Source organism: Echeneis naucrates, chromosome 17 (assembly GCF_900963305.1).
Source record: "Echeneis naucrates chromosome 17, fEcheNa1.1, whole genome shotgun sequence".
Classification (NCBI taxonomy): Eukaryota; Metazoa; Chordata; class Actinopteri; order Carangiformes; family Echeneidae; genus Echeneis; species Echeneis naucrates.
Genome location: NC_042527.1, coordinates 14027936 through 14050630, shown reverse-complemented (window position 1 = coordinate 14050630; position 22695 = coordinate 14027936). Strand labels below are relative to the sequence as shown.

General features: G+C 41.4%; 1 protein-coding gene and 1 long non-coding RNA gene across 3 annotated transcripts; one reads left to right on the top strand and one right to left on the bottom strand.

Moving 5' to 3' along the window:
- Positions 1-73: 73 nt before the first annotated feature.
- LOC115058377 (uncharacterized) lies at positions 74-20078 on the bottom strand. Its single transcript, XR_003842058.1, has 4 exons — positions 19970-20078; positions 18968-19182; positions 18070-18192; positions 74-158 (listed from the first exon to the last, which is right to left on the bottom strand). It is a non-coding gene; the product is annotated as an uncharacterized LOC115058377 (long non-coding RNA).
- snai2 (snail family zinc finger 2) lies at positions 4286-6866 on the top strand. 2 transcript variants are annotated; one of them, XM_029524640.1, is made up of 3 exons: positions 4286-4526; positions 4769-5290; positions 5684-6866. In XM_029524640.1, the coding sequence occupies exons 1-3, from the start codon at positions 4469-4471 to the stop codon at positions 5863-5865; spliced, it is 762 nt and encodes a 253-aa protein (XP_029380500.1). In that variant the 5' UTR covers positions 4286-4468; the 3' UTR covers positions 5866-6866. The 2 variants fall into 2 exon arrangements, with proteins under 2 accessions (XP_029380500.1, XP_029380499.1); XM_029524639.1 differs by having other exon boundaries at positions 4286-4547.
- Positions 20079-22695: the final 2617 nt, after the last annotated feature.

The window sequence follows — 22695 nt, the reverse complement described above, 5'->3', positions numbered from 1 at the left end:
TGCTGTCATCATGCCAGCTGAAAGATCCTGCTGCCCACCCCCCCCACTCTAACCCCACCCCTCATGATGCAAGCTGACTCTTCTGACGTTCAGTGTTTGCTCACCAACCTCAGCAGCATGTCACTGACAGCAGTTACCCGTAAGGCGGTCGTTTCAGTCTGCAACAAAACACAGATAAAACCTTTTATTTTGAAAGGTTGGTTATGTAAAGGTCAAAATCTCCTGTAGCTCTGGACCAGTTTGGACCTGATGGTCTTTCAACCTGCAGCTGTGCTGCACACAAGGCGGGTGGTGTGAACTGGAAATGATAAATGGATGTGTTCAGTGACTTCATATTTCACAAAGACTACAGCAACCTCTATTAGTGTCTTACAAGACACAAGGCTTTCTATCCCTGTCCGTTCTAATGGCTTCATTCAGATACATTAGCAAACCAAAGCTAACATAAATGATTATGACTCTTATAAAGCTTTTTATGTATCACCGTGGGCTTTGCAGGAGTGCTACATTTGACCTCACTGTACCTTTAATATCCTTCTGCCTGACTCAGCATTGGCCCAATCTGATAGAGATATGCTGGATCCAGATCAGTGCCAATTCTGAGCCTATCAAGTGGATCAGATATCACTTGCGATGCATCTGATCCACAGTAATTTTGTTGACGTTCTGACTATCAAGCACATTCATTTAGTGTTGTTGGCTGACTGTTTAAATGGCTTAGCCATCCCAGGTCTCCTGGTACCTTACACAAAAGTAATTTGAATGAGCTCTGGGCAGTGAAAAGGACTTGTACTGGATAAGCACATAATGCGCTGAGTTGAGGTACAAAATTTTGTGTCAAAAAATAAAAGCCTCCCTGATCCGTACTGAAAACATATTCTCTCAGTGAAATGCCCACTCTGAGTTGGGATCCAACATAAACAAAGTATAAGCTTACAAAGTGAGAATTGCTTTGATTGTTACATTGAAGAGATTAGTGTATTTGCATGTCTGAAAGCATTGTTTGCAAGGGGGACGCAGCAAATCTGGACTATCACATAATCGCTTTCCTATTGATATTGATTTCTCTTTGCAGACTTTGAAGACTTAGAGGCATTTTGCAGTACGATTGCAAATAACACCCAACTGAATACGCCCTTCTTTTTCCTTCCTGTGCAAAGTGTGTTGGAGAGTCCAATGGGGCCATTGGGTGACATAAAACCATAACAGGCCCTTTTTAGAGGTAGTGTCTGGTTTATCCATCCTGGGTTACTATAGAAACATGACAATGCAACATGGAGGCTTCAAGGGAAAAGGACCCACCCCTGTGCCGATATGAAAGTCTTAACATGCTTTCTATTCTCTGATGATTATAACACTAATGAAAACATAAATCTGAATATCGTTTTTAAATATCTGCCAATTGTTACCCCTAAACCTTTAAACCTGAGACAGTCACTGTGCAGAGTCCCATTCAGTGAGCTTTTTCAACCTGTCTCCAACCTTAACATGACCCCAAACTAGGTTTCACACTATTTCAATTTGAAACGCAAAACCTTCACATGCCGCCTTTGCCAACAAGAACTGACAGCTCTGTGCATCCCGTACCTAAACACCAAACGTACCAGCAGCAATGTAAACAATAATGACTAACGAACGCATACGTCGCCTGGCTTGTGACTGAATTCAGAAAGAAAAATTACATCAGCGTTTCTACCAACATTCAGGTTCCCTGCCAGCTGAATCCCACCTGATTATCAAGTGATAACACCAACTCTAATGAGCTCCTTGTTCTACATCCTTAAAGGCAGCCCTGCAGCCACTTCGAAGTGGGTACAGTATGTTGTAAAAAAGATAATATTGTATATTTCATATTTAGCAACTTTTTAACCACAATCTTATGACAATAACTGCACCATGTTTGCAGGCCGCTTTCAATCAAAACTGATTAGAGCGCACACCCACACAGACCTGTCAAAGCAGTCAAGGCAGATTACACAAGGATGTTTGTTTTTCAAAACTTTAACTCAGATTGTTGCTTATCTAGTCAGGAATATAAAAACAGTTCGATTTGACACCAAGTAGTACAGGGCCTATGTGACTTTTCTGTATTTACAGTACACCTTTTATATACATGCTGAAACACTTACACCTATGTGCATACGGATTAATGGGAAACAAAAGCCTGCGCAGAGGAGGAAGGAGGATAAAAGCTTATACAAGCAATTACTCTTCATTACTGTTGTTCATTAATCAGCACTGCAATCGGGAACTTAACGGTGTTTGTTTGAGATATGTAAAAGTAAACAAAGATGGAAAACAATGGGCAATGTGAAATGTAGGCTGGATTCCATACAACAGCACCTCTCCATCTAGATTTGAAGATATGTCAACTTTCTAGCAAGCGGCGTCTGCATTTTGTGTTGAGCGGCTGCTCCTACCTCTAAAGACAGCAAAGGTTATTCTCTTCCCTGCGCTCGAACACAGAGTCAAAAGCATGATCATGTTTAATTGAGCACATTTTTCCTGGTGTTGCACCATCCTGCAGAGCCAAGGATACAGAGTTAATTAATTGCCGTACTCATAAGCTACAGCCTTGGCTTTTCAAAGTAGCGATATGATTTGCCTTGCTTTCACCCACTACCCCCTTCATTAATCTCAGCAGAGCAGCATCCACGTGCTCAAAACGCAAAGCACAGAAGTGAAGCAGGAAATGTGGTAGAAGGCACTTTCACCTGGACGTACATAGCCTCTCTTCTCTTGGATATATGTTGGCTGGCGGGCATCACCGGATTCAAGTATTATCTTTTATGGGGCACATTGTTTTCTACTGGATCACCACCAATCACCCAACATGCCTCAGTCATTCTCGCCCGCCATACAGAGCACTAAATGTGTGACAGTAGCTGGGAGTTATTATGCACAGATAACCTTCTCTTCCTTTTATAATCCAAGCAGGCACAAAGGGAAACTATTCATGATCTGCAATTATGTTTCCTTGATAAGATAAGCAGTTCACAATTAACTTAAGGCTTGCCCTAGACGGAGATTTTCGTATCTGCTGACCTAGCCAATCAAACTGCTCTCTGAGCTGCTTTTCAATATCGCCATAGCCAAGCTTTTGTGCCTTTGTGTTTCTTTTACCCTCTGCCTTGTTATATTTAGATGTTCAACTCATGCCTCTCTCTCTCAGAAGAGCCCAGTTGAACACAAGGGGGCGTAGACTGCTAAGTTTGCCTCTCCTCATCCAGTTCAGCAGGCACAGCAAAGGGGATAAGTTTGATTATGATATCATGTCTGACCTTGAGAGTGAACAACACTTAAATTTACATTTCAAGGAGGAATGCCTTATTGCTTTACTGGCAAGGAAATGTGTACCTTTCTCCACAGCCGACGGCATTAGAAAGATCCACCCTTTGACAAAGCCACAGAATGACAATGTTGGCTGCTACAAGAACTCAGCTACAAATGTGTCAGTTTAGTCAGTTTAGTAGATTTGGCAATGAAAATTTGTAAAATGTAGATGACAAATCTTCCATCTCCCTTCAATCCAGTCATTATCATCATCATTAGGCCGCCAACGGTTGGTATTCTCCAATTCAAATATGCACCCCCATGCAAGGATAATCAAGTCCCCAGAGGTTTCCAAAACAACGATCGTCAGTAACACTGTACACACTCTGTGCTGTGATTGCATTAGCATTCATTCATTCGTCTTCTACAGCTTAACTGTTTCCGGGTCGCCGGGTGCTGGAGCCAATCCCATCCCACATCACAGGGCCAACACAGAGACAGACAGAGATGAACAAACACTCACAATCCCCGGTTAACCCAAACATGATGTCTTTGGTGGGAGGAAACCCACACAGAAGCTGACAACCTCAGCACAGAAAGACCCCAGTTCAAGGAATCAAACCCGTGACCTTCTTGTTGTGGGGCAGCAGCACTAACCACTTTCCCACCGCGCATTAGCAGTAGCATGATAAACATTCCTGCCTATCTCTCCTTCTTTCATGATCTGTTTGAGGTTGAAAGAATATATATAAAAGCCACTGCTCGTGTTGACAGTCAACCTCCACAGACGCACACTTGCATCTTTGAAAGTGCTACACAAAGCACCTGTCTGAGCGGAGTGAATGGCAGTAACCCGGCCCCTCGGGAGGTTACGCACGCCTATAGGCTAAAAGCACACTGTTAAAGCTCCGTGTTAAACACGACATTTAATTGGTTTGAGCCCCCCAGTCTATGTAAATGGCAGCGGGTGGCTCCTCCCATGCACCTGATGGGGATATTTACAGCTCACAGCTTCGCACTACACTGTTTCCAAGAGCGCAGCGCTGCATCATGACGCTCCACTGGACTTAAGCAATAAGGATTTCCGTCTTCACTCACCAAACTGACGACCACTTCTACTTTAAAAAAAATTAATAATAATAAGAGCAAGAGAGAAAAAAAAAAGTTTGCCAAAGTTGCCCACTTGTTTTCCAAGATGCCACGCTCTTTCCTGGTGAAGAAGCACATAAACTCCGCAAAGAAGCCAAATTATAGTGAGTTGGAAAGCCCAACAGGTAAAGTTTTTCAAAGTAAAAGAACAAGTGTAACTTTCGCAGGTTTGTTAGAGTTGTTTCTACTTGGTGCATTGCGTTTTTGTTTTTTTGTTTTTTTGTTTTTTTCAGCGCAGGAATTGATATTTTAAAAGCGTTTGGCCTAAAATAAAACAAAACTTCACTCCAAGGAAACGATTTTCACTCAACTGGTCTTTTTTTTTTTTTTTTTTTTCCCTTTGCAGTGTTCATCTCTCCGCACATCTACAAGGGCCTTCCCCTGCCTGTCATCCCCCAGCCGGAGATCCTGAACCCGGCAGCCTACAGCCCCATCACAGTGTGGACTACCAGCAACCTGCCGCTGTCTCCGCTCCCCAGTGACCTGTCCCCTATCTCTGGATACCCCTCATCGCTCTCCGACACCTCCTCTAAAGACCACAGCGGCTCGGAGAGCCCGAGGAGCGATGAGGACGAGCAGCTGCTGCCCAAGCTGACGGACCCTCACGGAGTGGAGGCTGAGAAATTCCAATGTAGTTTGTGCAGCAAGTCCTACTCCACGTACTCTGGACTGCTCAAGCACAAACAGCTGCACTGCGACGCCCAAACGAGGAAATCCTTCAGCTGCAAATACTGCGAGAAGGAGTACGTTAGTCTCGGAGCTCTCAAAATGCACATCAGGACTCACACCTTGCCTTGTGTTTGTAAAATATGCGGGAAGGCTTTCTCCAGACCGTGGCTGCTCCAAGGACACATCAGGACGCACACCGGTGAGTGACTGAAAGGAAGGGCGAGGGAGGGGGGTGGGGGGGCTCCATGTGTTATTTGTGGCCTTTATCAGGTACAGATTCGACCTAGTACATAATTCAATACATTTACCGCTTCAGCAGACTTTGTTACAAAGCTTTCAGCTGTAATGGCAGCAAGGACAAGCCAGTTACTGCTGTGAAAAGCTTTCAGAATGATATGACTTCCTGTAAGTTTTCTTCTGGTGAAATATATGTTGACTCCTTTCTGACAAATGGCATGTCAGCAGTAGAATAAACTCAACACAGCGCCCTTCTCTCAAATATTACGATGCAGCCGGCTTAAAAAGGCCACCACGGCTCTGTGCTTATGTATCTGTGCACAATCACTGACGAGGTCTTTCCTTCTCATTCCAGGAGAGAAGCCGTTCTCCTGCCCTCACTGCAACAGGGCGTTTGCAGACAGGTCCAATCTCAGGGCGCACCTACAGACCCATTCGGATGTGAAAAAATACCAATGCAAGAACTGCTCCAAAACTTTCTCCAGGATGTCTCTTCTGCACAAGCATGAGGAATCTGGTTGTTGTGTAGCACACTGAACTGGGATACTCTTCCACCAGCAGAAAAAAAAAACCCTCCATTGCTCTGTTTCTTTATGTTTTCAAGCCCAGGAGAACTGTCAGGGAATCTCATCCGAGGGGGATTTGTTCCCAAATGTGCAGACTTCTCCCCCCCCCCCGCCCACAGTCGATTTCATTTCAAAGTGAAAAGTAGCTCTGTGCTCCATGCTTCTCATTTCAAGCAGTGTTTCTGTGATTACAATCAGTGTCGAGCTTTGTCAAACCATGTACTCACCTACCTGTGCTATTCATGCACTTTTCTGCATGTCTAGAATGTTTAATACGTCTTCACAATGTTATCTTCAGTGTTTGTACCAATGTATCTCAGTGGCTGTTATGCAGTCCTCCACTTTTCTTTTTTTTTTTATATACAAACCACAAGAACGATACCAAAAGGTGCATTATGAATGACAATATGAATATAACCAGAGGAAAACTGAAGCCATTGTTATTTAGGGAACAAGTGCAAGCTTAGTTTTTAGGGAGAAAATTATAATAACTTTTGCACAGTCATTAGAAGCAGGTTTGCCAGCACTCAAATAGCAATACAATTTTTCCCAAGTGCCTCAATTTTACTTGGCAATAATATGTACTTTTGAACAACAATTCTATTTTATATTTTTATATATTGAATGTAAGCGTGACTGAGATGATTGTATTCCAACAGTGAAAACTGTGATGCTGAATGATTTTGATATTTTTCATATTTCTCATGACACTTTTAGAAATAAAGTTTCATGACATTTTGTATAATTTATGGAGGCATTTTCACTTGCTTTTTCACTCGGGAAGCCTTCCCGGTGTTGTAAGTAGGTATTTCAGCAGGACTCGGCGAGATTCACAAATGTAATGCTTTTAACAGCATACCCTCTACAGAAGTAAATGATATTTAATCCAACTTGCACCATCTCATGTAATGGAGATGCAAAAAAAAAAAAAAAAAAAACCCCAACAACAAACGAGGTGACTCAGCTCTAAATCAGGCCTGAACCTGTTCCCTGTGAACCTGTCCAGACATCAAACAATCTTGAAATTTAACACATACAAGCTATATTGATCTGCACTCACTTGCTAGACCCTTTGAGGGCACATGACTCTGTCTTTGCCCAAGTGTGTGCAACGTTTAAAAGTGAGGGTGATGCTATTATGGAACGTGATCCTAATTTGGAAAGTCATGTCATCGAGCTAACCTGAGGGAAATGTTTTCTTTCTATCTTCCCTTTTAATCACAACCATCCTTGCAGGGGAAGAGGCCACTCAGATATCTAGATTTTAATATGTTTTCACAAAACGCTCAAATTTGCATGTGCTTTGACAACCTCCTTGAATTCTGGGATGCTTGCCATCGTGGATTAAATAGACTTCCTTGAGCTACATTTTGTTGCCTTTTACCATATGCTGTCTAGCAGAAGATAAAGATTATAGCACAAAAAGTGCAGTGCCTCGGGGGGAATACAGTCAAAGTTAAACTCCTTCTAATAGACCCCAGAGTGTGTTCCTGTTTGCCCTAATGCCCAAGAGTCGCAGACCTAAAAGATGTGCTCTGACACATAGACACTTGTTTTGGGCTGAACTCCCCTGTAGGTAGATTTTCCTCACTGTGAGTCGTCGTCAAGCTATTCCAGGTGCTCACAGCGGCTCTTTGATTCGGGCCAGGTGGTTTCATGACTCTTCGCCCCGGCTGAAAAAGCAGGTACAACCAGGACGATACAAGCCACAGCCACCGGTCCACTGATACTGGAGAAAAACTTCTGCCCCAGCTTAATGTGGGAACGTTACAAGCAGCGGCTTCTGTTATTCGGATCATTTGCCTCATAAAAGGAAAGTGGCATCACAGGGCGCTCTAAACTTTAACACTGCTGAGATACTGGCGGTGCTTGTCCTCACTATTGCTTGGAGAATTTAATATCTCTCCTTGCATAGGCAACACTTTGTCGAGTTGATGTCGGGGGGGGGTATTAATGCATAATGCCAATTAGCTTCATAATCTTGCAGGATTTCCCATTTACAACAACAATTAACTGCATGACTGATTTCTCAGATAACAACAATGTGTTAAATGCTTTCCCCGCCAACATGAATATTTGATTTAGCCATTGTGATGATAGTAGGAGGAGAAGGGGAGGGGAGAGAGCGGGAACTTGTTTGTTTTAAAGCATAAGGCTATTAGTGGATGTGTTAAAGAATGTGAGATCTAATATTTGTTAGGTGTGGAAACTGTGAAGAGTCACACGGCTGTGTTTACCCAAAGATGTCATACGCAGGTAAGATACCCTGTGGGTGTTTATATTTAGAGTAATATTTAGAAAAATCACACATTACTCTCACGAAGGTACTGGATCTGTTCTTTCCCCCAAACTTAAGCAAGCACATTTTAGGCATGAATTAGAAATGTATCATATGTGCAAAGGACACCAGCAAATCATTTCCAAAACGCTTTCTGTATCAAGTGCTCCATTTTTAGTTTTTAAAATGTCAGAAAATTCAGAAAAAATGCTCATAATATTTTCACATTAGACCCTCATTGGCTCATCATCATCCAGAACACAAAAAATATTTTATATAAAATATAAGATAAAAATTCTTTACATATAGAACAAGAAAAGGATTAAATGCTCACATTTTAGAGATGGAACTGGATAATGTTGGTATTTCTGCTAGAAAAATGACAAAAACAATGAACTAATTGTCAAATTAATATGTTACGGTTAACTGATTGACTACCTTTTCCATTCCATCATCTTCATTTTAGCTGCCTATTCATTCTACTTGGTTTGAATTTCGACTGCTATTAAAACCCGAAGTGATAATAGGCCTATATTCTTTATTTTATCATGTACATTACCACATATAAAAAATAAATCACCTCACTCTGCTCATATAATTTCTCCCAGGGCAAAATGAAAAGTAAGCAGCCTCCAAGAGGAGTATGTTAGATCTGAAGAGTGGGACTCAGAGACCTGCTGACTTTATGGTGAATCAGGGAGTATGATTCCTTTATGGTCTTCAAGTGGAACAAATAAACTTAAGGGTGTCCTCTGAGGTCTGATTGTCCGAGCAGGGATGTGATCTCAGCCCTTTTCTCTCAGCCCTGCCACATCAGAATAGAGACAATTGTGTATTCCCCTTTACCCCGACTGCCTGGAGGAATGTTTGCCTATTTATTGAGTTTCTGCATCTTGTTAAAGACTATTCGCTCTCATTTCTGTCGTCTCTTCAAGTGACTTGGTCGCTAGTTAGAACGGTCCTGTTTTTCAGCTGGAGGTGCATATTCTCCAGATAATACTGTTTGCCTCTAATTGTGCAGCTTTCATTGCATCAGTGCTCTATTTGTTGATTTATTTCATTCATGCAGACTGAGCACGTATAATTCAATCACTGGGGAAGATGAATTAATTTGAAGCTTTGCTGTGCCTCTTAGTGTCTTGTGTTTTTATCTGATTAGAGCAAAGGGGCGAATGTTAAGAGGCCAAAAAACAGTTGTTCTAAAGAAATTGCAATAAGGAAAATATCAGGTGCTGATCACCTGTTTGATATTTGGCAGGCTGCAGTAATGTAAAACTTTCCATGTAGGTCAGAAGGGAGTTCTCTTTCACTGAGTCATTAATGGCACTGAAGTGAAGGGTCCAGCAGAGACAGACGAGGCGAGGCTGTGTTGTCTTGATCAATAACTTTGTGGTCTGCTTTTGTTGCTCTCTTGCTGAGCAGAGGTCAGGCTGTCAGAGGCTTAGGGTTATGGTGATCCTGTGATCCTGTCATGATATTTACCTGATTGTATTTTCCCTGTAATGTTCAACCCACAAACCTCATGACCACAGCTGTAAAAGAGCATCTCTGTAAACAACATGGTTGTTTGTGGCCACAGATGATTTGAAATGAAAGTTGCCTTTCTTTATATAAAGCTTTTCAGTCTCCTAATGTTAAACAATGAGCTTCTCACCCCCATATACATTATATTTCTAAGAGCTTGTTAATGGATTGACAGAGAGCAGTAACTTAACCTGTGATCATTGATTGATATTTTAAGTATATTATTTAATAATTAAATGTTGATTTATTTGTAAAATGTATCCTGACTCTTACGATAGCAAAGCAAACTGATGACGCTGCTAATGTAGGCCATGAGATGGGGATGAAGGTCAAGAATGAAGTTCAAAAAGGTCTTTGCAGATAAATATTATTTTCACTGCTCCACGTCTCTGCTGCATTTTAGGACAAGGTGGCGCTGGACAATCATCAGGATACAACCAATACAACTGTGATGTGGACTTAGATGCCAGTTTCACAAAGTGCCGTCACATGAAGACGGGAGAGTCTGCTTTTAATTTAAAAAATGATGATGGAATTTGAAAAGCAAATGCAGCAAATTGTTCATTTTTAATCCTTGTGGACCTCAGGGCTGCCTTTGACACTGCTGCTCATCCAATTTGAATTTGAAAGCCATGAGCACTGGTTGGTCTTGGCCGCCCCTTACTTCACTGGTTCATCTCCCTCCCCTCCGTTTCCTCATCTTCTCATAAGCAAACATCACATCTGGAGCACCTCAGCGTACCAATTTTCTCTTTTGTCACCCCGGGTCATCAATTTCATTTTGTTTTCATGTTGTTAAAATTTGTAATAAAGACCGAAAATCTTTGGACGCTTTAAACAGTATGGCTATAAACTACTGTGACCTCTATGTCCACATGAAGATCATATGATATGACTATAGCAAGAGATCTGATGACTGGGATCTGGTCACAGTCGTTAAAGAAACAATGGCACTCTCTTTAAGTCATATTGTACAGTATGATCTTGTTGTATTTTCAGGACTTTACATTGATGATGGGTTGGAGTTGAAATTAAAAGTTCCTTTGTACAACAATGGAAACAATAAAAAAGTATCGAAGATTAATTTTTTGGAGAGGGTGTAACAAACTAATTTACACTTTTAAAAAGCATTATTTCTGTGCCAGCAGTTCTGCTTTATCACTATGAATAGGGAGTACTTCATTTTGTATTCACAACAAATACCCAGTTTTGATCATTATTTTCAACAGCAGCATTTTTTAAGAACATGAAATATTAATATTTTCCTCATTTAGTAAGACAATATGAAACTTGGTTTGCCTCTTTTGGGGGATTTTTGACAGCCATCAGAAGTTAGAAGTTAATTGATCCCACTGGAACTTCATGTATACTGTCTGTGTTCAAAAAACATGGTAGGCTGTCAGTAACTGGTTATCGTAATGGATGTTAGGCACCAGCAGTTCCTTTGTCTTCTGCCAAATAGGTCCTGACATCAGTGAACAACAAATCAGATGTGGACAGTAATGTAAGAGCAAAGAGAGAAATCTGGAGTGAATGCGTAAGAAGAAATATCCGCACATTTAAATGAGCGGAGCTAGTTAATGTGGCACAAATTTTTGTTTGCTCTCCAAGATCTTAAAGATATTTCCACTCGGTTTGTGAGTTGCACAGACTGGGCACGGCGTGATTATACAATTTTATCATCAACTCTACACACAGCAACAAATTAACAGTGGCTATCCTTTTTAGCCAGTTGCATATTTACCAGCTGTTTTGGGTCCAGGCACAATGTAATTTCTGTAGCTGCGTGCATCCAGCAGAAATTACAGAACAGAATGCAGCTGACCAATCAAGCATCACGGAAATGAGATTTCCTTTCTAATTGTACAGCTGTGTCTCAAGTCATCTATTCAGTTTACTATCCTCACTGTGTTTATCTATTGTGTAAAGCACGGCGCATCACAAAGTGTTCTTTTCTTCCGATCCATTACATACACTGAAAATTTCCTTCACACCAGTAATGAGGGAATGTGAGGGAAAACACATTGTCCTTAATTAATTTCACTTTCTGAAAATGGATGCACAAGACGATCCAGAGAGTCAGCTTGTGCTAAAAAGAGGTTGCAGGTAAATACGAGGAAGGCTTTGGTCGCTGATAACCTGCACTGGTGGTGCACATGTGTATGTGACCGTGTCAGTGTGAGGTGATCTCCCGGAGTCCAGCAGACCGAGCCAGTGACCTAATTATGATGAATCAGGCCTGGGGAGAGGTGTCTGGCCACCAGCCGTTTCTAAGTAGTTTACTCTCGACCACAGCAACTGCATGAACAGCATCAACAAAACAGCAACACAACAGAGGCGCGTGATTCAGTGCTCACAACTCATTGCACTTCATTTTCATTCATTCATGAGTCGGAAATGCAGCAAGAGGGTTTGAAAATGTAATGAAAAAGATGAGGTGGGATATTTTTGTGGCTTAAAAGATTGAGTTTTAAAGAAGAGTTTCATATTTGTTTGATCTCCTGCCAAGAGTTAGATAATAAGAACGATAGCAACCCTTCGGGCAATGAGACTGGAAGCAAATTAAAGTTTCTTATAGCCTTCTCCGTGCATAGCGTCAGCTGAATTCTACATCTTTTTGGTGTGGCCTGAAGGGAAACTAAATAGTGGCACAAAAACACTGCAGACTCTTGATTGATTGAAGAGAATTGTCATTAGTGCATCATTGTTTTGTGAGATCCGTCATGTTTATACAGCCAAGCACACACACAGCTTATCGCACTATAGCATGGCAGCCAGATTCAATATCCTCTATTGTTTGTCTCTGAGTGTGCTGATGATGATGTCACTGTAACATTGTGCATCATCACTACAGTATAAATATCTGCAGTTGAGAAAGAACCACCTGGCATCAAAAGCAAATGTGGAGTCAAGTCGGTTCCATGCAGCGGAAAAATGCTATTAGCATGTTAATTTGTGAAATTTAGAGGTGCCAGTTGGAGGATTGTGTTAAATTCAGTCGGAGCAAGGCTACCAGATTCCCCCTGTACTAGTAGTTTATACTAAGGTAAGATAAGCATGTGCTGTAATCACCCTTATAATTAGCAGGCATGAGTATCTTGATCAGCTACAAAACGGGATGAAATTTGTGTGGGCTCGTCACAGGAATATCCGTAGCCCTGTCGAATCCCAGGTACTGACATCAAGGAGCAGCTGTTCGGGAACACACACATTACGGCGTGACCTCCCCTAACTTATGGGTAAATAGTGAAACTGAATACCCCAGGGGGCTTGAAAAAGGCCCGCCTTGTAGTTTGGCATGACATTGGTACTCCGAGGGGTATTTGGCGCCATCCACGTTAAGTTTAAGACTTAAACATGTTGCTTTGAGGAAGTTTTTTTGATTGCGTACATGGTGATGTTACCCTCAAACCATGACATGGTCTGAAATTGGTCTACAATATCCACTATGGCACATTCTGCAAAGAGCAGGAGGCAGCTCGGGGACCGCTGGAGAGTCTGGATTTTTTTTCCCCCTTCTATTTAGTGGTTATCTGATCACCAGTGGAGGGAAAAGGTGAGTATGGAGCACAAACAAAAGGTGCTTGAATAAACTAGCTCCCGGCCACATTATTCAGACTCTGGGTATTGTACTCTTCTGACAAGCCTCAACAGGACACAAACCTCCAGAGAAGCTTCTCTGGGGATGGGCAGGACTCCTTTACTCCTTTACTTGACAAGGATCTTGGCCAATAAAGGTTAGATAGATATTCTTTATCTTTACTGCTGCATAATGCATAAACAAATCACAAATCAGAGCAGCAGCACTACATTAAAATGTCACAATTTGAAATACAGAGGCACCTGTAAAATGTTACATAATGCAGCAGAGCAACGCTGCATTTTTGGTTTGTGCAGTTTGATTCTACCTTTTGAAGGCATGCTTTCTATTGCTGTAAATCACACTTATAAAACTGGGCTCTTTATATTCTACCAACCTCCTTTACATATATGTTAAAGCTAAAAAACAAAAACAAACACAAAAAAACCCACAATGCAATGCAACCACTTTGGTCTCGTACAAGTTACTTCAAATCCAAATCCAGAGATTCCCATTGTGATGTAGTTGAATCATTATTGAAGCTTATTTCGAACATTTCACTAAGTTTACTGCATTTGGTCCAAAATATCTGTCTATGTAAAAAAAGGATATCAGAGCTGATATAAAACATACTGCAAACATTCAACACAACAATTTTGGACCTGGTGAACCTCCCTTCCTCCAGCCAAAATGTCAGCATCAATATCACAAAAAATCTAATGAAAATCAGACTTCTTGCGATATTGATGCTTTTAAGAGGAAAAGTAAACCCCAAGCAGGATCAAATAGACACATCAGCATTGGATTTTCTGATTGCTTTTGATTTTCTCTTTCCAGTTGAGTAACTCAGTTTTTGAGCCAAGAAGTCAAGAATCTGAAGCAAGGCCAAAGTTACATAAAGTTTATCACATAATAAATTATTCTGTGGGTGGACATCATTTATAGTTGTTTGTGAATTAAAAGAACACAGTGTGAAGTCTGCTTGCATTTTAATTTCCCTAGGCAGATTGTTTTTCAAGGTTTTTAGTTTTGCACACACAGAATTTTGCACTTGGACGTGCGATTTTTGAAAACTAACACTCGCTGTAATACAATACAAAATAATGAATTCAGTATGGTCAGTTATGCATCATGAAATAACATCAGAGATGCTGAATTGCAAAGTTCATTTCTAAAAAGAATTTAGATAAGATGAGTTATTTTACCTCTGTGATCAGTGGCACAAAACAGATGCTTACAGCTGCATCCGACTAAACTGTCCACAATGAAGTGAAAACTAATCTGAGACCTGTTTTTATTTATGTTGAATACAACTTGCTCATGCCATTTTCCTGTTGTTCGAGAAGAGTCGGAAATACTTCAGCACTCTAAGATTTCAAACATAACATAGCAGGCAGTCGAATACTCGTATGGGGCAATATTTTGCAATTTTGAGTCTTATAAACACTGCATCAATATTGCAATCCCCCTTCGAGAAACAAATTGTTTGTGTTTCCAAGCTAGCAGTCACAGTCTTCCCTGCCATAAAAATCGCCCTGTCATTGGTTCGTTCCTTTGCCTTCACCGCATCCTTTGAGCATTTTGCGAGATTGCTTGGTCTGCACCAGTGACTTCATTCCAGTGGACTGATCACAAGAGAAGTGATCCAGCTGTGTCATGAGCCGCAGAGAGAAACCACAGCTGATAAGAGACCAAGAAGACAATGAGTGATGTGGGATAAGCTTTAAAGGCAACAAGCAGCATTTGGATTGTATTAGGCGATAATGCTAATGACATTCAGATTAACACTAATATAGGCCTCTGTGACTGAGGCAACACTGAGAAACCTCTGGCTTGGGATCACTGATGATAGCGTCAGTGTGAGAGATGCCGCTGAGCGCAGCAATGGATCTGGATTGAGGGCCTGCAGGGGCAGACGTGTCATCATCCCACAACAGTTGTGTTAGTTGCCACATACAGCTGGAATGTTCCACTGGGATGGCAGAAGGTGTGTCCCATCACACAACAACACCCCCACCCCCCCATCTCTCTCAACACCACCACCCCTCTCTATAAACATGCCTCTTGGTTGAACACTCAGTAACCCCCCCAGCTCTATGCTAACTGGTCGGTAAAGACAAATGGCGAGGGACTGCCTGCTAGTGAATGCGCGGCAGGTGCTGTGCTGTCAAAAGCTACTTCACACCTCTTCTCTCTCGCACACTACCGACCCCCGCCCCCGACTCCTCCCTCCGCCTTCCACGATGTGAATCCTGGCCACCCTCTCTGCAGGAGGGAAGAGGGGGACTCTCCAGGGTCTGCTTTGTTATCTGCATGCTCCAGCTTTGAAGTGAGCTGGGCCAGAATCTGGAGTGTGTTTACTTGAAGGCATCTCCCTTGTTGTGTGTGTCAGCCCGAGGTAATTACGGCTCAGCAAGTAGCCCTGACCGTGATGACATGGCGGGGTAGGTGTAGAGAAGTAGGCAGGGTCCTGGAGTTCATCAGTGTCTGGAGAGCCTCTTACTCACAAGGATGTGGTGCAGACAAGGGAGCTCCCAGGGGGGTATGCTTGCTTGGGCACAATGTGTTAAAGGAAGAAACAAACATGGTCAATAATGTCGTATAATTGTATTGTTATCACGAAACACAGGCCTGTTGTGCTTTTTTCTCTCTGGGGTGTCACATCAAAAGCTAGTTAAGCAAAGCAGCAAAATTTCTGTTGCTGCCATGTTTAAAATGTTATTTTATGTTGGATCATGGTGTTTCAAGAGTTTGGAAAAGCGCCAGTAACTTAGAATAATATGATCTGTGTTTTAGCTGTGCTCTGTGTTTGGGTTGGAGTTTCTCATCTTTACTTTAAGTTGTGAATCAAAGACATAGCTCAGTATTTTATGGTTAATGGGCTGACATGGCTCTGTCCAAACATGAGAGAAGACACCTGAAAGGCATCCTAACACATATGTTAAACTTTGTTTTTTTAACCTCGATACAAGGAAAATTGTAAGATGCATATAGTGGTTTTTTTCCCCAAAATGATGAACTTTTTCTTCAAAAGATAAGGGTGGTGAAGGTCAAACAACAATATATATTTTTGTCACTACATATCCTATGACAATGCATGAGTGTCTCTATACTTTCCAGTTCTTCAGCTAAGCCCCAGGCCAACTGGTTTGCACGAAATACATTAATCTTTAAGTTCATGAATATATTCATGAATGTATGTTTTCATTCAAAGAAAGATTTTGGTATTTCCTAAAAAAATATTTGGCACTGTAGTTTTTAGCAATAGTAGCAGAGTAAAGAGTGGATTTGTTTGGGACTATTTTCAGCAATGGATATTAAATTTGGTGTGCTAGTGAATTTTTGCAGCAGCAGGATGGGGAGTGTGACGTCAACTTAAAATGAAATATAGTGGCCATGATCATAGAGGAAGAAAAAAGCCTCAGCATTTTTTAAATACTGGAGGTCAGCGTCACACAGGTTTAGAAGAGGTTTGGCAATATTTGTCAGCAGAAGCAGTTCATTGTTGGTTGTGGTCTTTTCATGGTGTTTGCTGACACTGAGATATAATTTCACCAGACATGCACTCCAATCCTTTATGTCGTTCCATTACATGTTAGTCATATTTGGAGATTAACAGCTACATTTCAGCAGCTGCAGTTTTAATCAGGGCTTCAGAAATATGCCTAACTCTTTCAGAGCCACTCCAAAAACAGTGGTCTTGCACAGTTCAAGCTCACTGGTGAGGGTTTGATAGTGAGATCCTCCCTTCAGCCTGCCCAGTGGACAAAATATGAATTTTTAGCCCTCAGATGATATGTCAAAGGATATACCTTCAGACTATTTGAAAAAATAAGAAAAGAAAGAAAAGTGGAGGTGTATCAGGCTGCCAGGTTTAGGTTTTTTGTCATACGCACATATCATCATATTTTGATGATGTCAGAGTCAGGATGAAAGTCAAAGGTCAGATTCCACATAAGACTGCTGAAGCCTCGTAGAGAACCAGCCTCTCTGAGACCAGCGCATGGAACTAAAATGATGTTTGAGATTGGTGCATTGCAAAAGGCCAGACATCCCCCTGCAGGCCTGGTGCAGTTGTCAAAGACAATGTGCAAGCTCCCTGTCAGAGCAATAAAACAACAAAATAAGTCTTGCATCATACACTATGTAAAATCCTGTGACGTATATGTTTATATTTATGTGCATCATTTGAGTGTATTACAAAATGTAGCAGTGTAGCAGCAGTGAGTACTTTGTGCTGACTGATGCACATTAAAAACTAACCTAAAGGATATTTTGGCTGTCCGTTAACTTGCTACAGTTAAACCTCACTCTAATACAAATTTGATACATGTTCCCACTTGTGAAAGAATAATTGACCGTCTATTTTGAAAAGCATCGGCACACACATCATTTGAAAAAAAAAAAAAAAATGTTCAAACGAATAAAAGCTTTCACCACAACAACAAAAAAGACCGCAAATTAAAAAGCATCATGAATTCCCACATGGACCAAAGTGACGAACCACATACAGCTGAGAGTTGATTTGACAGTGAAAGCTTTTTCAAAGCAAGGACACACACACAGATTACAGAGGATCTCCAAAGTCTATCACAATCTGATAAGACTCGTGGTGTTTTCATTGGTGAGTGTCTCTGCTTTTATCTTCTAAAACCGCTGAGCTTCTCTTATCATGTGCAGCACAGTCTGGAATTCCAGCCTCTGATAATTGTCTCGTAATCTCTGGTTACCCAACCAAAGAGTTAAACCAATGTGGACTGTAAAATATTTCACAAGCAGGCTTCCTATCTTACCTGTGGGTCATTAAAATTGCCATGATGGATCCTCTTAGTTCTGCACCTTGTGAATCTTTGTTTTTCCAAGAGACCCCTCAGCTAATGAAGCAATATCGTCATGGATGGAAGCAAAAGGCCGCACTGTAGCAGAGAAACATAGAGAGGAGTCTTACGCAGGGAATACATACAGTTGTAATTTTTATAATGTATGGCTTGGCACAGCAGGAGTTTCATTGATTGCATTTCTCTCAAGTTGAAAGAATAGTTTGACATTTTGAGAAATCCGCTTATTCTCTTTGACGCAGGGAGTGAATGAGAAATGAGAAGATTGCTATCCCATCTCTGCCACATCTGCATGATAATCATGAAGCCACAGCAGACACACTGCAATGTGCTCTTTGCAATATCTCACTCACGTCTTACTTTTTGTGTGTATGAAGTATTAAACGTACATTCATTCTGTTGTGTTATTTGCTGAATTTTATTGTAACTGAAAATCTTTGCACGGTAGCCAGGTTTTCCCTGTTTCCAGTCCAGTTTTTGTGTCACGTCAGTTTTCTGTTGGGGATATTGCAAATAGGCATATATTCTAAAATTGTCGAACTGCTTTTCCAATACACGTGCTCTATGGTTCCCTAGAAAAAACAGGAAAGTGTTGCAAACCTCTTTGAATCATGCTGGCAGGAGGCTCTAAACTGTCATGTTAACTAGTATGTTTACATTTGAAGCAAATGCCCTTCTCCCACGCAACTATATTTTTTCCTGCTCTCCATACCCCTCATTAATTCATTTTAATTAAAAAAGCAGCCGTACTGGATTGCTTTCAGTGTGAAACTCCACTGTATATGTATATTTATATATATATATATATATATATATGTATAAGGTCTGTTAGATTTTATTTTTCATCTCTCACCAACATGAAGCCTGGAGGAGTACAACTTGAGGGTGAGGTAAAGCTCTTCTGCCTTGATGCCAAGAGAAAGCAGAGGCAATGGTTGACCTTGTCCTTCTTTGCTGTTGGTCTGTGGGTTTGGGCCAGGGACAGGAACTCCCTGTACAGACACTGTGTCTGCGATTGCTGAAACTGCTCCACAGTAGAACGCTTTGTTCACTGCCACCAAGGAAAACCTAGACAACAAAAACACACACATTCTGGAAAAATGAACACTTGAGAGGGGTCGTTTTCTCCTCAAAACGCCTTGCTTGGGTTTCAGTGGTAAATAATATTCCCATCTGAAGGGAACAAAATCATGCAGCTTAACAAAAATGCCTTGAGATAATACATACACGACATGGTGTTATCAGACCATTAATCTAAAATTACAAGTAGTGAAGGGTTATGATGTCCAAGACTGTGTGTGTGGAGGTGAAGCTCATAAATCTTAAGCAGTTTAGAGCTTGGGTGGTTATTTGTATCACTTAGAAATGTTATCATGAGGCATATTTTGAGTAGCTTTTATATGACTGTACCCCAATAATGCAGTTATCGTAAGCTTAACAACTCTTGTTAGAATATATTTAAACCCAGGACACTTTGTATCCCTGCGGTAATAAAAAATTAATGCAACAACAGCAGTGCAGGTGAGGAGCTACTTGATATTCGTGATTTTTCATTCACTTCCAATCCCACTGACCAAATATCACTGGCAAATACTGTCGCTGAGATCATGGTGCCCCTAAAACTGATAGGTTATCCAATTATGTACGTTGATGCATTTCCTGTGAAGCTAGAACATTGCTCATGACCTTTTCTTGAGAGAAATTAAATTTTCTCCCCCTCAGGCTAAACAAAATCTCATAGTACTCCACCCTGCTTGTGAGTAATGCTGGGATAGTCCAACAAGCCTGCACGATGATGAATCTACAGACATTACTCCTGGAGAGGAGCTGTTTAGAAATAAGTCACCATGCTCACCGATGTCTCACACGGCTCTCTCTGCACCGGCATGTCTCAGGATTTTAGAGGGGTGTCGACCACAGGGTGCAAAGTCCTTCACCACTCTTCGCAGGTTGTCTGAGAGCAGGTTATCTCTCCCTGCAGCATGCTGCCACGCGCCTGTTGCACCTGATTGTCTCATCGGCACATTCCAGGTGAGAGGGTCCGACAAGCCAAGACAGAGCACCCAGACAGTGATACACTTGTTCAGCAGCCGCAGGTGTAGCTGCCCTCCTTTTTCAGCACTCTCCCAGAGGTGCCGGGCGTAGTGAAGGAGCACAGCGGAGTAATCTTGAGGCAAGACAGGGTAAAAAAAATCAATGACAAATGATTTGGCTTTTCATGGAGCACAATGAGAAAAGAACAGGCATGTGTCTTATTGACCCATATCCCTTTCCATCGTTCAAAGCAGATTCGAGAAATCCATCAAAGTAACAGACTGTGAGGTAAAACTATCTGGAGCAAGCTGTTATAAGGGGGAATTTTTCAATACATACATTAATTCAGCCTCAGCTCCTCAACTGAGCCAAGTACTGTTACTCAGCCTGGAAATTGCCTGTGGTAGACCAAGGCAAGGGTAGGGATGAACAGAATAACAGAGAAAGCTTGGAAGTTTTTCAAATTCAGTTTAACATAAAAAAAAAAACAACAAAAAAAAAGACATATATGACGTTATTTATAAACTACATTTAAAAACTACTGAAGGATTAGTTCACATTTACCAGTTTCTTGAAAGACAGTTTCAGAGTTGACTTGAATGTACTTTAAAAAGATTCAATCAACACTTATGTCAGCAAAAGATAAACAGCGTGAGAGGAAAAGAAACAGACCGGGTTTCATTCCGAGGTGTCTCTGTTTTTTTGTCCACCACCTGTATATATTAAACGCCTCAGAGAATATATTTTAACGGCTCTCTGATAATGTTAATTCCACCCTCTGGAGCAGAATAATACTATCTTTCTCAAATATGCGCTGTATCTCCTTGACATTAATAACTCCACTTCATCTGTTCACTATGTGCACCTTCTAAATTTATGCCTTTGTGGGTCTGTTCGGCTGCCACCGAGGGGTGATCAGCCATTCAGGAGATGGAGGAAACAGGAACTTGAGCATTATGATGATGTAATTGGCAGCAGATGCAGAGGAAGATGGAGATAAAGGAGAAAGAATTCAAAATAATATGTGTTTGGGCATGCAAGAAGGGGGTTATCATGAGCACAGTGGGATCATGTTTTGACTTTTGTCTCACTGATTCACTGTTACTCAAGTGCTTTCATTTTACAGTGGTCTAAACTATGGCAATCTGACATTCCTGAACAAAATCAGCAATGGTGATTTTGTGGAGCAATGGTGACAAATCTTTGAAAGAAGATGCTTTTAATAAACATAGATATCCCCACCTGACTGCAGAGCACATTAGGTCAGTTTGGAAGACAAATTGGATATGCAATGTGGGATGCTTGTAAACAATATTGTCAACGGGCCTAATTTTGCGAGCCTTCCATCTGCTAGGAGGAGGATTTCAAGTTCTCCAGCAGATTCTTAATGCTGTTAAACATCCAACTGCTCTTCCGGTGTAAAAGTTACTGGCTCATTTTAAAGTCATGGCAAATGAAACCACCAAAAAAGGTCAAGTAGCCAGCCTGCCTTCCGACAATAAGGCAGCGAGAACAAGGCAGGGCCGAGTAAGAGGATGCAGGGGGGAGGGATGCAGGCTGGGACCTGCTCCGGCATTAAGTTATGCCTTTGTAAGGCATAAGCACTTGCCTGTGGCAGGTGCAGGTAGCAGACGTGACGCTGCTGAGGTGTTTCTATTGAGAAGTACCCTACCTGCTGAGTTGTCAGGACAAGTTGGAGGACTAAGTCACCACCCTGCTGTGAAAAGCTAACCAGATCCGCACACTATGACTTGCACTTCTAAAGACTTTATGGAGGAACTGGAAAATCCCTGAGCTCCAACATAAAATTATAGGATTGTTGTGATGCTTGTCATGGAGGCTAATGTGGAAGATAATACATCATAACAGCAATTATAATCCGGGGGATTGTCTCTTTTATGTTACACCCTTTAAAAAAGCACAAAATGTATTTACAGACTTAAAATAAAGGCACATATCATTCTTAGTGTTCAGCAGTTTTTCTTTTTTTTTTAATTCAAAATGTTAGTTTTGATGGGAGTGGGCTAATCCTAAAGCTGGAGTTTCAAGGGAACATAATAATTAGGTCCCTCACCAAGCTTTACAGCAGATCATTTCCCACTGATGATTTACTCCAAAAATGTGGCTGTATTTCTTATAGAACCAATCTTTCTTTGTTCATTTAATGCTCGCTCGACTCATCCTGTTGCCCCAGTTCGAGGATGGACTGATTAAAAATCTTCTGCTTCTCTTGTGTTTGCGCCACAGAGGCACCTGTAGCTGCCTACACAGTACAGCAAATCACAGATGAATGTAAGTTTGCAAGTCTGGCCATGTCAAGTGGGATTCTTGTCATCACAGTACAACAGTAATCATCAGCACGCTATAGAGTCTGACTAAGGGGAGAAAAAAGAATCTAATGTGGAGAACTGAACAGAAGAATAATTTGAAGGTGTGACATGAGCCACAGCGACTGAAAACATTTTGTCGTAGCAAATATATTTCTGAGATACCAACAAAGAAACTGAGAGAGCTTCGCCATTGGTGGTGTTTACCTAGATCTTCTGA

Bases quoted from the DNA above. Each gene is read 5' to 3' on its own strand.
- snai2 (XM_029524639.1), top strand. From the start codon at position 4,469: ATGCCACGCTCTTTCCTGGTGAAGAAGCACATAAACTCCGCAAAGAAG. The intron at 4,548-4,768 runs GTAAAGTTTTTC...TTCCCTTTGCAG, and splicing joins TGAGTTGGAAAGCCCAACAG to TGTTCATCTCTCCGCACATC. The intron at 5,291-5,683 runs GTGAGTGACTGA...TTCTCATTCCAG, and splicing joins ACACATCAGGACGCACACCG to GAGAGAAGCCGTTCTCCTGC.